This window comes from Hippocampus zosterae, chromosome 15 (assembly GCF_025434085.1).
Source record: "Hippocampus zosterae strain Florida chromosome 15, ASM2543408v3, whole genome shotgun sequence".
Lineage (NCBI taxonomy): Eukaryota > Metazoa > Chordata > Actinopteri > Syngnathiformes > Syngnathidae > Hippocampus > Hippocampus zosterae.
The window spans coordinates 18073006-18089860 of NC_067465.1; the positions used below are offsets into that span (position 1 = coordinate 18073006).

The 16855-nt window shown below is 43.1% G+C and overlaps 3 protein-coding genes across 5 annotated transcripts in view; 1 reads left to right on the forward strand and 2 right to left on the reverse strand.

The window, feature by feature from the left end:
• Window positions 1-16855, reverse strand: part of LOC127616755 (uncharacterized) — a 187168-nt gene that overhangs the window by 36916 nt on the left and 133397 nt on the right. The gene's annotated exons all lie outside the window — the stretch shown is intronic.
• The window catches only part of LOC127587603 (uncharacterized), a 98907-nt gene that overhangs the window by 26821 nt on the left and 55231 nt on the right, over window positions 1-16855 (reverse strand). The gene's annotated exons all lie outside the window — the stretch shown is intronic.
• LOC127616676 (cadherin-12-like) overlaps window positions 1-16855 on the forward strand; it is a 63489-nt gene that overhangs the window by 12800 nt on the left and 33834 nt on the right. For all 3 annotated transcript variants that reach the window (XM_052088426.1, XM_052088424.1, XM_052088425.1), the window contains exons 4-7: window positions 671-790; window positions 5662-5829; window positions 7437-7624; window positions 16492-16745. In XM_052088426.1, coding sequence (XP_051944386.1) covers window positions 671-790; window positions 5662-5829; window positions 7437-7624; window positions 16492-16745 — 730 coding nt within the window. The remainder of the gene's footprint in view (window positions 1-670; window positions 791-5661; window positions 5830-7436; window positions 7625-16491; window positions 16746-16855) is intronic.

The window sequence follows — 16855 nt, forward strand, 5'->3', positions numbered from 1 at the left end:
GAGGATAATTTAAGTCCAGGATAAAAAAAAGACCCTAGCACATGAATAAGCATATGACAGTTACAAAAAGTCACAAGACATAACATGTATAAGGGGGAGGATGAATGGGAGGAAGGGTGGGGGATAACCGCAACGCGGCCGAAAATTACCAGCTGCACGGTCACCGTTGCGCTCCGCATTATCAAACCACGTCACGGGGGAAACAGAATCAGCGCGATGAAGATGGTGATAACAAGGATGTGTATGCGCGTGTGCTTGTCCAGTCGTGTATGTGTATACGTGTACAGGTCATAGCTGCTTCATCGAGGTCTGCTCATCATGAAGACAGTCCCGATTTATCAGTCCATGGCCGAGAAGGAGGGGAGTGGTGGTGGGGGCCCTAGACTCCATGCGTATTTCCATCCAGGGGAAAGGCCAGATAGTGTAATACAGTGCGTTTTGTCTATGTGTAAAATACAGAAATAGCACCCATTAATGAGACTGCGCCCGACTATACGGTGAGCCGAATGGTCGTGAAAATACGGTAGTTGTGTAGGTTTTTTTGGGATCATTTTCTTATCCTGGGTGCATTCAAGGATGTTTTAAGGGTGGGAGTTAAAGCATAACTGATTTGGAGGTTTCAGGAATGTGAAATTTGCTTCTAAGAAGGGTTGACACATGATTTGCCCAGGCACATTTGTGAGACAGATCACTGCTACAGATGCGGATGACCCTACATATGGAAACAGTGCAGAGATTGTCTACAGCATTCTTCATGGCCAACCATACTTTTCTGTGGACCCTAAATCAGGTGAGGAAATTATGCTTTTGCATCATCCTTGATGAATTTTTTTTCATTTTATGTTTGTTCGTTTTTCTACATATTTTTCAACAAGTTTTACCATTAGGTCCAAATCAATACCATAACTGTGACTCTAGTAATTTTTTCCGCTCAAGTCCTTCATTTCCTAAATAAATTCATACCATAGGGAATTACGTGTAGCCTCTGGGTTGAGAGAGCACTCTCACTCCCAAACCAGAAATTATAATTGTTTGTTATGGACTGAAATAAAAACAGATCTCTAAAATTATGTGCTGTTTCAACTAAAACATGATATGCAGATTTACATCAGGAGCTATAACGTACAGATTAATATCAATTTAATGTGCCTCATTTGCACATGGAATTTAACAGTGAGGAATACTGACTGGATAGTTTTGAAAGCCAACAAGGAAAATTAATTTGCTAAAATCTGCATCAGAAAGTGGACCCACACAGCATTAATCTGGATTATCAATGACACTTGTAAATTTAACACTTGTCTCTGAGTAAAGATTAATGGGTCACGATATGCTAAAGAGGAAGAACGCTTATAGACTTTACATAGATCAAAGGCCTTCAGCAGGAAATGCCCAGGTTGCTGGAAGCCATTAACGTGGACTTGGAAAAAATACATAGCAATTTATTGACCATAACCTGTGTGTGCTGTACATACATTGTACATTTTGCATGAGCATGGTCCATCTTCCAGACAGTCAAATCAGAATCATGGTTTCTAATTTTATATTTCCATCTATCTATCGAGATTTTTTTTTTAAAAGAGCGTGGTTTCGGTTTTTGAACAAATCGGTTTTCGAACCGCCTTCCGGAACGGATTATGGTCGAAAACCATGGTATGGCTCTATAAACTGTATATATATGCCAATACCTTGGTATATATATATATATATGTATATATATATATATATATATATATATATATATATATATATATACACCAAGGTGATACACTCTCCCCACTGCTGTTCTGCATTGGACTGAACCCCCTAAGCCAAGTAATCACCAAGACAGGCTATGGATACCGCCTCAGAAAAGGAGCTACAATCAGTCACCTCCTCTACATAAAGCTGTATGCTAAGAGCGAAAGGGACATAGACTCCCTGATCCACACAACCAGGATCTACAGCAGCGACATCGGGATGTCATTCGGGCTTGAGAAATGTAGTCGGATGATGACTAAGAGAGGAAATGTAGTCCGAACTGAAGGGGTCTCACTCCCTGAAGGAACAATTGCAGACATTGAGGACAGCTACAAGTACCTTGGTATACCACAAGCCAATGGCAACCTCGAACTGGCAACAAGGAAAGCGGCTACGGCCAAATACCTCCAGCGAGTGAGGCAAGTCCTAAGAAGCCAGCTCAATGGCAAGAATAAGACCCGGGCAATAAACAGCTATGCCCTGCCAGTGATCAGATACCGTGCAGGAATAATAAGGTGGCCAAAGGAAGAGATTCAGACCACGGACATTAAGACCCGAAAGCTCCTAACCATGCATGGATGGTTTGGCCATCCCAAATCCAGCACCCTGGGACTGTACGCAAGCCGAAAGGAAGGAGGCCGGGGACTAATGAGTGTAAGAGCCACTGTCCAGGGAGAAACATCCAAGCTCCATGAATACATCAAGGAGAAGGCTCCAACGGATGACGTACCCAGAGAATGTCTCAGACAATGGGGAACAAAGGATGAGGCACTGGAAGAGGGACCATCATGGGAGGACAAGCCCCTACACGGGATGTACCACCGGACCATAACAGAAGTGGCTGATCTCAAGAAGTCCTATCAGTGGCTAGAGAGGGTTGGCCTGAAGGACAGCACAGAGGCACTCATCCTGGCTGCCATTGAGGCCCAGATATACCACACCACACAAGACCCTAGGTGTAGGTTGTGCAAAGAGGCACCTGAGACGATCCAACACATAACTGCAGGGTGTAAGATGCTGGAAGGGAATGCCTAGATGGAACGCCATAACCAGGTGGCTGGCATATTCTACCGAAACATCTGTGCGGAGTATGGACTGGAAACCCCAAGGTCAAAATGGGAAACACCTCCGAAGGTGGTGCAGAATGACAGAGCGAAGATCCTGTGGGACTTCCAGATCCAGACTGACAAGATGGTAATGGTGAAACAACCAGATATCGTGATCATAGATAAAGGGCAGAGGAAAGCCGTTTTAGTGGATGTAGCGGTCCCAAGTGATGGAAACATCAGAAAGAAGTAACATGAGAAGCTCGAGAAATACCAAGGGCTCAGAGAGGAGCTGGAGGGAGCCTGGAAGGTAAAGGTGACAGTCGTGCCTGAGGTAGTCGGAGCACCCGGGCAGTGATCCCCAAACTAGATGAGTGGTTGCAACAGATCCCGGGAACAACTTCGGAAATCTCAGTCAAGAAATCGTCATGATTTGGTTTACAGGTAGCACTGTAGTGTTCCCCCCTGCAGCTGCACACCTGTTGGTCATTGGTAATCAGGGCTTTAAAAGGACTCCCAGCCCGAACACTCGGTGTTGGGTCATTGTTGCTTCTTGCTTCTGTCATGTGTGTTGCTGTTTGCTCTTGGTTTCTGTCATGTTTAGTTCATTGTAATGTTTTAGCTTTAGTCATGGTTTTTTGTTTGATACTTTGGACTTTATTTGTATTGGATTTAGTTTTCTTTGTTTTAAATACAATTCTTCAAATACACCCTGCTCCTCCCCCCTGCCTGCTTTTTGGGGTCCACCACCACCTCGCAACGTGAGGGAACAGCAAGGATACTGCGCAGAACCCTCAAGCTGTCAAACGATTAAAATACGTAATCTAATTAAAAATGCAACTGTCATAAATAACTCAAATGAATTAAAAAATTAATTGTGATTACTCACACATTTTTTATCGTTTCTGAATTTCCTTTTACATTTTTTGTCCTATTTTTCCCCATTTTAATGCTCTCATCAACTTGGAATCATGAATCAGTTTTCTATATGCCAAATGCAAATATTTACTGAAATAACAATTTCAATTTAAAATTTTACATGAACATTTTTCACATGGAGCAGTTGTTCACACACAATCTCTCACACAATATTACTGTCCATCAACAACAGTGAAAAAAAATATTTTGTCACACAACAGCTGCTTTAACAGCTTTTTTTATTAAATCAAAACAGAGCAATAGAACATTATAAAGTGCACATCTCAGGTAAACTAGTACTCAGCCTATAGTGGATTTAAACCATGGTTGCATACTTCGTTTTTCTCAAGTTTGCTTTGAACACAGCAGCTGTTTCTGTATGTTTGTTGGAGAATAACGAGGCACCGGACACCAGTGTTCGTTATGTGCCGCTGTATTCAAAACTGCCGGCCGTACAAACAAGCCCAAGCACTTCCTCCGTGCTGCTGGGGCAAACCATTCTGAAAGAGGGGGGTTTCACTCCCCGTAACACAGTCAGGCTATGTTGATTGTGTTGGTCCTTCTTGCGCGAAAGTCTCTCTATGGTTTTTGTGTCTACCTCATTTCGAATGACTACACTTGGTTCGATGACAACACTGGAGACATTTTACTTTCGCTAGGTCGCTACCACTGTAGCGCACTGTCACTGTCAGATGAACACAGAGAAGCTCCACCCGCTCTATTTACATGGACACAGAACACTGTAACCTTCCACACAAAATAGTTCCAAACAAGTAACAATCGCGTCAGTGGCATACATCTTATACCTGTATGATACAGAGAGAGAGAAGAACAGATAACTTTGGTCTTGTCAGTGGAGCAATCGGGCAACTTCTTTTTAAAAGTAAACTTTCCATTGATAAACTCTTTAAGTACCCGTTTTCGGTGTCTCGCGCTGCCGTGGCTGGCAAAACAGACATGCGCGTGGACTTATGGAGCGCGCTTGTTTTGTTTTTTTTGTATTTATAGAGCAACGTAACATCCGCTTGTGACGTGTACCGCGTTAATCTCGCGAGAAAAAAATTAACCCCGTTAAAATTCAATTAAATTAATACCAATAAAAATGCGCTAAACTGACATCTCTCTCTCTCTCTCTCTCTCTCTCTCTCTCTCTCTCTCTCTCTCTCTCTCTCTCTCTCTCTCTCTCTCTCTCTCTCTCTATATATATATATTCATTCATTCATTCATTCATTCATCTTCCGAACCGCTTGATCCTCACTAGGGTCGCGGGGGGTGCTGGAGCCTATCCCAGCTGTCTCCGGGCAGTAGGCGGGCCTGCGTGGGTTTTCTCCGGGTGCTCCGGTTTCCTCCCACATTCCAAAAACATGCATGGCAGGCTGATTGAACACTCTAAATTGTCCCTAGGTGTGAGTGTGAGCGTGGATGGTTGTTTGTCTCTGTGTGCCCTATGAAAAACCCCAAAAATAAAAATGAGTTTTCAAATGAGTTTTAAAAAATGGACAATGAGGGAGCTTGCCTAACGTTTAGCAGGAGGTCATGCCAAACAGAGTGACCAGCAATGGAAAAGGCCTGATCCCCTCTGAGCCTTCACTTAGTCCAATGTATCTCGAATCGTGTCTCATCCACAGACCTGAGGCACCAGGCAGGTGCGTAGGGGTGGAGGAGCTCAGAGAGGTAAAATGGGTCAAGACCTTGAAGACAAATACTGTCATAGAATCCTAAAAAGAACTCTCAAATGTGCAGTGAGCCCATGAAGGGATGTCATAGCAGGAGTAATATGCTCCCTCTCGTGAGTACCAGTCACCTGACATTTTCTCATTGAACATAATCATACTATATTTTGTAAGTGGTAATCATCATTCGTGGTGTCGTTGTCAATTGATATTGTAGTTTTAAATACACAAATGTTTGTCCATCATGTCTGTGATGAAATCTTAAATTGATTTCTTACCTCCAGGAGTGATCAGGACAGCTTTAGCCAACATGGATCGCGAAAAGAAGGACGAATATCAGGTTATAATCCAAGCCAAGGATATGGGTGGTCAACGTGGGGGATTGACCGCTACTACTACAATCAACATCACGTTGGGCGACATCAATGACAACCCACCACGTTTTTCCAAGAGTGAGTGAAACCTTTGAATGAATTAATCCTGTTTTGATGGATTCAGTGTCCGAATCTTCACCATTTTAACAGGGCCTTGTCATGCATGCTATTTTAATATTTCCACAGATAAATATACCGTATTTTCACGACTATAAGGCGCCATTAAGTCTTACATTTTCTCCAAAATGGACAGGGCGCCTTATAATGCGGACAGTCTAATGTATGCGCAGAGTTCCAAAGCCTGACTGAGAGCACCTCTGTCCGACACGCTGTTTATATAGAGAAAAGGCGGAGTGAGTGACGACGGGCATGCGGAAGTCCGCCAATGAGTGACGGGTGGGACGTGTAAGAGGACGCTAAAGGCACGTCCCTAGCAGGTACCAGTCGCCAATGAGTGAAGGGTAGGCGTGTAAGAGGACGTGAAAGGCACGCCCCTAGCAGGTAACTGTCGCAGACGAGTGAAGGGTGGGCATGTAAGAGGACGCTAAAGGCACCCCCTAGTAGGTACCAGTCACGTGAGTACAATGTAAAATGGCGAAATAAAGTACAACCAAACTCAGTTTTGCTTCCGTTGCCTTTTTAAAAATGTGTATTTAGCGTGCGTGCATGCAGGCCGTATGTTTAAGCTGGCGTATGTTTTACCATGCCTGGCTGCGCCCAATAATACAGGGCGTTTTGTGTCTGTGTCAAATACTGAAATAGCACCCCTTACTGAGACCGCGCCTCACAATACGGTGCGCCGAATGGTCGTGAAAATACTGTATATAAATCTTACCTCTGGCCTAGTTTTCCATCCATCGATTTTCTGATTCACTTAATACTCACAAGGGTCACGGAGGGTGTTGAAACCTATCCCACCTGTCTACAGGCAGTAGGAAGGGGACACATAGACAACAACCATTCATGCTCACACTTACACCTAGGGACAATTTAGAGTGTTCCAATAACCTGCATATTTTTGGAATGTGGGAGGAAAGCAGACTGCTCGGAGAAAACCCACGCAGGCACAGGGAGAAAATGCAAAGTCCACACAGGGAGGCCGGAGCCGGAATCGAACCCCGCACCTCTGCATTGTGTGAGGGGATTGGCGCGCTAACCACTCGACCACCGGGCTTATTTTATTTATTTTTGTCTGAAATATGAGTTATTTTGGTGGCTATTTTTCTCATCCGGAAGGCACCTGGCTCACGAAAACCCTGCCTGTCCTTATGTGGAACCCCTTTTATGAGATTGTCTGAAAGCTTGCTGCTGCGCACACCAATCATGAAACCGTAATAATCACTAGGGAGACTAGCCCAAGGCCACACATTACTTAGCTCGGCCTGGGACTGCACTGCCAGTGTCGCTTTTACAACAGGCAAGCGGCGGGATGGGGGCGCCACTTGTGGTATGGCAGTACTTATCCATTTCTTATGTTAAGGTATTGAGGGACAAGTCCTTTTCTTGAATTTGGCAGAGCTGTTGCTTACAGCGGTGGAATGAGCAAGAATTGGGGAAAACAGCACTTTGAGGGTGTTTTTGGAGAGTAATGTTCATTTCAACATGGCGAAAAGCTCAAAAAGTTGAATTTGCATGAAGTTGAATTTGCATGATAAATAATCTAATTGTCTGTGTATGATCCACAGGTATTTTTCATCTTGTGGTTCCTGAAACAGCTTTACCGGGTTCGGTTGTGGGCCAGATTCTGGCCGATGATATTGACCTCGACAAAAATGCAAAGGTGGACTATTCCATTGTACCAGGGGATGAGGGCACCATGTTTCACTTAATCTCAAATGGTGAAAGTCAAGAGGGAATTGTTGTCTTAAAAAAGGTACCTTTATTCAGTACTCTTTAATTTACTGTCTTCATTTTAGCTTCTGTAATTTGTTATCATTTTTTTGAAAAGCTCATATGTAATTTGCTTAAATATTTGAATTTGATTCTGTTCTTCTATGATGAATCAAACACTTTTAAATGCACCACACTAATATTTAAGGAATGATCATGATCATGTGCGTCGTACATACAGAATATTTTTTCAGTTGATGTCATTATCTTTTATGCAGGAATGTGAATTGTAGAGGAGGGGATCTGTCCATTTCCTTATGGCCCTCCTTGGACACAAGTTCGTTTATTTCTCTGTAAGGTGGAAGAAAAACTCGGTAGAAAGCACCTAACAGCAAAACCAAGAACAAATCTGAGTCATGCTGAGTCAAATACCAAAGAATACACAAGTGAGTTTTGAGGCGGGTTTTAAATATGCGCAGCGAGGAGGCTTGCCAAATGTTCAGTGGGAGCTCATTCTAGAGAGAAAGCTTGATCCTGTCTGAGCCTCTGTTTAGTTCTTGGTACTTCTAATAATGTCTGGTCTGCAGACCTGAGGCAGGTGTGTAGGAGCGGATGAGCTCAGAGAGGTAAGGTGGCGCGAGGTCATTTAGAGCAGGGGTGGCCAACCAGTCAGAGACGAAGAGCCAATTTTTTTGCTGAGTTACTGCCAAGAGCCACATCATAACCTTCCTCGCGCACGCGCGTGCACACACACTCACACACACACACACACACTTTTTTGGCCAAAGATCAACTTTTGAAGCGACCAACTTCTCACGAACAACCCGATCGCGCACGTGCAAGCATACACACACACGCACGCGCACACACACGTAGCGCAACGCACTCACGCGGGTGCCCACCAGTGTACTCGCGTACATATGCACGCACACTACGATGAGCAACAGTCGGAACGGTCCGAAAATGAATGAAAGCTCAAGATACAAACAAACAAACAAATCTTTATTTCCTCCACGCATTTCCTCCTCCCACCCCTTGCGGTCGACTTGGTACCAGTTTGCTGGCTCCCGGTCGATTCTGATCGACGTATTGCCTGAGGTAATTCGCTGACTAGCTTAGCACTGAGCGGTGATGCAGTCATCTGATTGGTTGCACTCTGTCAATCAAATAACGGGATTGATGATAGGCTGATGGAGTACGTTCTGTGAAGTTGGCGCCTTGTTTGAATGGCATCGCATCTGCCGAGGCGTTTTCGACGCTTGTCGTGTGAAAGCCTGAGAGCCGCATTGAGCCAGCCAAAAATCAGCGGTGGACAATCAGGGGTGGACAACCCACGTCCTTTGGTTCAGGCATGACACTCAATTTGAGATGCATGGGAAGCCCAGACTTCCCTCTCCCTAGCTACTTCTTCCAGCTCTCCCCGGGGGATCCCGAGGCGTTCCCAGACCAGGCGGGTGACATAGTCTCTCCAGCGTGTCCTGGGTCTTCCTCGGGGTCTCCTCACGATGGGACATGCCTGGAACACCTCACCAGGTAGGCGTTCAGGAGGCATTCGAATCAGATGCCCAAGCCACCTCATCTGGCTCCTCTCGATGTGGAGGAGAAGCCGCTCGACTCTGAGCCTCTCCCGGATGACAGAGCTTCTCACCTTATCTCTAAGGGAGAGCCCGGAGAAAACTGCGGAGAAAATTAATTTCGTCCGCTTGTAACCGGGATCTCGTTCTTTCGGTCACGACGCATAGCTCGTGACCATAGATGAGGGTTGGAACGTAGATCGACCGGTAAATTGAGAGCTTCGCCCTTTGGCTCAGCTCCTTCTTCACCACGACAGACCGATACAACGTCCGCATCACAGCAGACGCTGCACCGATCCTCCTGTCGATCTCTCGCTCCCTCCTGCCCTCACTCGTGAACAAGACCCCAAGATACTTAAACTCCTCCACTTGGGGCAAGATCTCCCCCCTGACCCGGAGGGGGCACTCCACCCTTTTCCGACTGAGGACCATGGTTTCAAATTTGGAGGCGCTGATTTTCATTCCAACCGCTTCACACTCGGCTGCGAAACGCTCCAGTGAGAGTTGGAGAGCCCTGTTTGAAGGAGCCAACAGGACCACATAATCTGCAAAAAGCAGGGATGCAATACTGAGGCCACCAAAACAGACCCCCTCAACACTTGGGCTGCACATAGAAATTCTGTCCATAAAGGTTATGAACAGAATCGGTGATAAAGGGCAGCCTTGGCGGAGTCCTACCCTCACTGGAAATGATTCCGACTTACTGCCGGCAATGCGAACCAAACTCTGACATCGGTGGTATAGTGACCGAACAGCCCGTATCAGGGGGTTAGGTACTCCATACCCACGAAGCACCCCCCACAGAACTCCCTGAGAGACACGGTCAAACGCCTTCTCCAAGTCCACAAAACACATGTAGACTGGTTGGGCGAATTCCCACATACTGTACCCTCGAGAACGCTGCTAAGGGTGTACAGCTGGCCCACTGTTCCACGGCCGGGACGAAAACCACACTGCTCCTCCTCAATCTGAGGGCCGACTTCCTTACGGACCCTCCTCTCCAGCACCCCTGAATAGACCTTACCAGGGAGGCTGAGGAGTGTGATCCCTCTGTACTTGGAACACACCCTACGGTCCCCCTTTTTAAGAAGAGGGACTACCACCCCGGTCTGCCATTCCAGAGGCACTCTCCCCGTTGACCATGTGATGTTGCAGAGTCGTGTCAACCAGGACAGCCCCACAACATCCAGAACCTTGAGGAACTCCGCGCGGATCTCATCCATCCCCGGGGCCTTGCCACAGAGGAGCTTTTTAACCACATCGGTGACTTCAACCACAGAGATAGAAGAGCCCACCTCAGGGTCCCCAGACTCTGATTCCTCCAAGGAAGACCTGTTGGTGGAGTTGAGGAGGTCTTCGAAGTACTCTGCCCACCGGATCACAACGTCCCGAATCGAAGTCAGTCGTGCCCTATCCACACTGTACACAGTGTTAGTGGTGCACTGCTTCCCCCTCCTGAGACGTCGGATGGTGGACCAGAATTTCCTCGAAGCCGTCCGGAAGTCGGCTTCCATGACCTCACCGAACTCTTCCCACGCTCTGGTTTTTGCCTCGGCGACCACCGAAGCTGCGTTCCACTTGGCCAGTCAATACCCGTCAGTTGCTTCTGGGGTCCCACAGGCCATAAAGGCTCGATAGGACTCCTTCTTCAGCTTGACGGCCGCCACGACAGGCACCAACCATCTTAGGGCCACAACTCAGATTGGCCGCCTCAACAATAGAGGCACGGAACATGGTCCACTCGGACTCAATGTCCCCCGTCTCCCCCGGAACACGGGAAAAGCTCTGTCGGAGGTGGGAGTTGAAACTCCTTCTGACAGGGGATTCTGCCAGACGCTCCCAACAAACCCTCACAATACGTTTGGGTCTGCCAGGACGGACCGGCATCTTCCCCCACCATCGGAGCCTACTCACCACCAGGTGGTGATCAGTTGACAGCTGCGCCCCTCTCTTCACCCGAGTGTCCAAAACATGCGGCCCCAAATCCGATGATGCAACCACAAGGTCGATCATCGAATTATGGCCAAGGGTGTCCTGGTGCCAAGTGCACATATGGACAACCCTTATGTTTGAACAAGGTTTTCAGTATGGACAGTCCGTGACGAGCACAGAAGGCCAATAACAAAACACCACTCGAGTTCTGATTGGGGGCGGGGGCGTTCCTCCCAATCACGCCCCTCCAGGTCTCACTGTCATAGCCCACGTGAGCATTGAAGTCCCCCAGTAGAACAAGGGAGTCCCCAGCAGGAGTACTCTCCAGCACACCCTCCAAGGACTGCAAAAAGAGTGGGTATGCTGAGCTGCTTTTTGGTGCATATGCACAAACAACAGTCGGGACCCGTCCCCCTACCTGAAGGCAGAGGTCAATGATCATTTTTAAGCGTCTGACAAGAGAAATAATTTCATATATCTTTTCCCATTTATATGATTTGGATTATTCTATTTAAAGCCTCGTGGGCTGCAGTATTTCTCCTCGTAATTACGCAAATGCATATCAAGATCTCTCTTTGTCTGGCCTTTTATTATGTGTTTCAGTGTAATTTCGATGTGCAAATATGCATTTATCATGCTCATAAAAATATGGAGATTATTTTAACCTTGGCTTTATGAAGATAAAACAACTGAAATGGAAATAGAAGGTTATGAAATGTTTGCAACTAATAGGGAAAACAAAAAAGGACGGGGGGTTGCAATATATGTAGACAAAGCACTTAAATGCAGTAAAATCGAGAGATTGACAAACACAATAGAAAACCTAATGGAATGTCTAACCATTGAAATACACAATAAAAAGGCATCAAATATCATCATAAGTTGCATCTATTGACACATTCAATAAAAAACTAACAGATATGCTCAGTTACAACAACGATAAGAAAACACAAATATGTGGTGACTTTAACATTGACTTATTAAACCCAAATGGACACAAAAAAAACAACTGACTTCATAAATACTATGTACAGCAACAGCTTTTTCCCAGTAATCCTGAAACCTAGCAGAATAACATTTGACACGGCCACATTAATAGATAACATAATTATAAATAAGATAAAATGGAAAGTGGACTTTAATTACATTAGTGACCACCTACCTGTTTTTGCAGTTTTTCATAATTATTTTGATAGAAAAGCTAAGTCAACAACTCACATCACAGAAATAAGACTAAGAACCCAACACTCCATCGATGCCTTTAAGCAAGACCTAGAAAAACAAAACTGGACCGAGGTCTACTCAAACGAAGACCCAAATACAGCGTTTGAAGTATTTCAGTCTACCATAATCTTATATGATAAACATTTTCCATTAACTAAAGTCTCCAAAAAGTATAAAGACCCAGGTAAGCCATGGATAACGAAAGGCATAGAAAACGCAAGAAAAACAATTTATATAAATTGTTTTTAAAATTTAGAACTGAAGAAGCAGAAAAAAATATAAGACCTATAAAAATAAACTAGTAAATATTATAAGAACCAGTAGAAGAGATCATTATCATGCACTATTAGAGCAGAATAAAAGTAACACACAAGAAATATGGAAAATACTTAACCAAGTAATCAGAAATAGTCCTAAAAAATGGATTATCCAGAGTATTTTATCAAAGGCAAAAATACTATTTTGCAAAAAACTGCAGAAATAGCAACTGAATTTAATGAGTATTTTGTCAACATCGGCAGTAACCTAGCAAACAAATTCCTGATCCAAAAAACCTGTTTGAAATAGACAGACACGTAGAAAAAAACTCCTCCAGGATGTTCCTTACTTCTTCTTGTTTTACAGCAGTATCAAATATTATAAAAACTTTTGAAAATAAAAAGTCAACCGATTGCTTTAATATTGATAGGACAATAATAAAGCAGATTATAGAATATGTAGTGCGACCTTTCTTGTACATATGCAACCTGTCATTCAAAGCTGGTATCTTTCCATCAAAAACGAAAATTGCTAAAGTTATTCCAATCTATAAAAGTGGAGAAAGACATCTGTTTACACATTACAGACCAATATCACTACTACCACAATTTTCAAAAATATTAGAAAAACTATTTTCTCGCAGACTTGATAGCTTTATACAAAAGCGTGCTGTTGAGTGAGAATCAATATGGCTTCGGGGAAAAACGGACCACCTCAATGGCATTTATGGAGTTTGTGGAAGCAATAGCCAATAATATAGACAACAAAGAATTTACTGTTGGGGTTTTCCTAGATCTAAGAAAAGCTTTTGACACAATAGATCACAGTATATGATTGAAAAAACTAGAAACATATGGCATTAGAGGTGTAGCTTATAAATGGATAAAAAGTTATTTAGAAAACAGATTTCAGTACGTGCAACTGTCAGAGATTTTCTCGGACAAAGTTAATGAAACGACTCGGCACACAGGAAAATTGTCTTCAATATCGTCGGAAGCGAACCTCTGAGAGCGAACGACGGTTGTTGCTCCGCGATCACACTCAAAGTCCCGTCTCCGCGAGTTCTACATTTTATTGTAACATATGCAAAATACAAGAAACACACTCCCCCCGATATTTGCATAGCACACCCCCGGTCAGGCCCCTCAGTAGTGATTGGTTACCTGTTTTTCAACCTCGAACCACCAGTACATTGGCGCCTTTTCTGGCTGATCTACATCGAATTAGCATGTTGTAGACTTTGCGGATGGTCAATGTCGTCTGGGTGCGACGGGTGTTATTAAACAAATTAAAAAACTGGTTCAACAGAAATAAATTGTCACTTAACCTAAAAAAATCGAAGTTAATTGTTTTTGGCACAAGACCAATCAAACACCAAGCTAAAATTATGGTAAACTCAATTTAGATAGAAAGAGCGTATGAAACCAAGTTTCTCGGATTACTAATAGACTCAAAACTATGTTGGAAGCCACATATCGATAACGTAAAAAGAAATCCTCTACAAAACCAAGCAAGTGCTAAATAAGAGATCTTTGTACACATTATACACGTCATTATTATTAACATATATGACCTACTGTGTGGAAATATGGGGAAATGCCTGCAAAACAAACACACTCCTTATTCTCAAACTACAAAAAAAGCAATTCGAATTATTAATAGATCCAAATATACGGGAACCCACAAATCCACTATTTATCAAATTAAAAACGCTGAAATTTTATGACTTGGTTGACTTTAAAATCGCCCAATTTATGTACAAAGCACACAATAACCTGCTCTGCCAAAACATTCTGAAGTTTTTCGAAATTCGAGAAAGCAGCTATGATTTAAGAGGTACCAACTTATTCAAAAAACTCAAAACAAGAACAAACATCAAGCAAAGAAGTCTATCTATTAAAGGTGTTAATCTGTGGAATAATCTCGAAACGGACCTGAAAATGAGTAAATCGCTTGAGTTCAAAAACAAATTCAAAAAAATAGTACAAACAACCTACATCAATCAGTTAAAATGATAAATTTAAAACATTAAATATTATGATAAATCAGAACTAAGTTGATAAATAGAGAAAGGTATTGAAATATCCACTATGAATACAAGAGAAAATTGATACAAGAGTGCCAGGGTGTGGATGTATATAATCCAGATACAAACCAAAAGTTGTAAAAATATCACGGTTAAGGGTAAAGTATGAGCCTTAATGGAGACTTCTTTCTTCTTACTTTTTTCTTTTCTGATTCATATAAAAATGATTTATTAGATATAAACACATAACGGGGTAGGACTAGATACGTTTTTACTTCCTCCTACTCCCTTGAACATAATAACTGTGTTGAATGAAGGCTTATTTATTTCTTTTTACTTTTTATCTACCTTATTTTCTGTCAAATTATTACTGTATATGTTTTATGTTCATTAAAACAAACAAACAATCCTTAAGAAATTGTTGCGTTTTTTTCCGGGGGTTCAGCGGGGGACCTCGTCCACGGCCTCACCCAGAGGCGCTCCAGGCAGCATGGACGCAGAAGCAAACCCCCGCCTACTCATTGGCCAGCGGTTTATAATATGGTGCGGCGCATATAATTACAAAATTGATTTTTCTTCATAAATCTGAACATGCGACTCTTAATCAGGTGCGGTCTGTAGCCCGGAATTTACGGTACCTGCCTGAAGAAGAGCACTTTGGACCCGATCATACGCAGATCCTTTCTTATTCAGTACTTTGGCCTTTCCACAACTCACTTTGTTTAAGGTTACTCTTGTCATCAGCCCATAAGACTTTGTTCCAAAACATTTGGTGCTCATCTCTGTACTTCTTCGCAAAATCAAATATGTCTGTTATTATTTTGGCTGATGAGTGGTTTACATTTTTTTCTATGTCATGCATATTTCATAACTCAGGATGGTCGCAACATAATGAATTCGGAAGTCTACAAAAGCATTTTGTCTGGCAGCTGGAATTAGCTCCAGTATCCCCCACGACTCTTGTGAAGATAAAGAGGATCGGAAAATGGATGGAAGGATGGGTGGATGGATGCATTGCACTTGTCTGGACTGTGTGCTAAATGCCTTCTTTAAATTGGGTTTGGCGCACTCTCGCGTTCAAATTGAAATTATAATTTAAATAGATGAGAAATTCTAATTGTTGGAACTGCCTATTCCTGGGAGTTAACCCATTAACTCATGAATTTATTTTGCAATAAATCCATCACATCACCGTCACTTCATCTTGACATGGCACTCCTCTTACATCGTTCATACATTTTATCATTCACGCCTCACTTATGGGCTCCTAGGCCTTGGCTTAATCCAACAATATTTCAATACATGGACTGCCATAAGATTCGAGGACAATTCCATTTTAAAGTGAAACGATTACATTCGGTTCGACTCAATAGTATTGAGATTTGATTTGATATGGTATAGCTCAGTCCGTGAGGGTAAAGCAAAGAGTTTCTTGTCATTTAACATGCACATGGATGAACTTGTCAATTCTGTAAATCTGGCATTTCCTTCAAAGATAAATCGCTGTCATAAAAGACGATTCAACACATATTGTGATATATATTTTAAAGAGGAACAATTCAATTCAGTTTGATTTGATGCACTCACATCTTTTAAATTAAACCGTGTTTTCCAATTCTTCGTTTTTTTTTTTTTTACAGCCATAATATTTGCTCTAAAACGTGAGTTATTTTGCATACTTATAATTCTGTGATCTTATTAATGTATTGTTGTTATGCATTGCTTCCCCGATAGACAATATTGAAATGATTTAGAAAAAATACATCATGAAAACATTTTATGAGATCATGACCTTGACGTTGTGGTCAAGCGAGAGGGGAGTGAGAGTGAGAGAGAGAATTACTTGTCGGTTTATATCCTGTAATGTAATATTTTCTGTTTCTCATTGTTTATCAGGTTCTGGACTATGAAACAAAGAATTCCTACACTTTCAAGGTTGAAGCGTCTAATGCAGAGTATGATCCTCGGTTTCTGCACTTGGGACCCTTCAGGGATTCAGCTACCGTCAAGGTGGATGTCTTGGACATGGAAGAGCCGCCTGTCTTTACCAAACCATACTACTCTGTGGACACATATGAAGACACTCCATCAGGATCCATCATTGGCTCTGTTACAGCCCATGACCTTGATGCCAGCAGCAGTGCTGTCAGGTAAAACTAACAATAAAGGTAACTACAGACATGTGGTTTATAACTACTACGTTATTTACAGCAGAATTGTTGGAATGCCACAAAAGAGAGGCCTGCTAATGACGAACCTG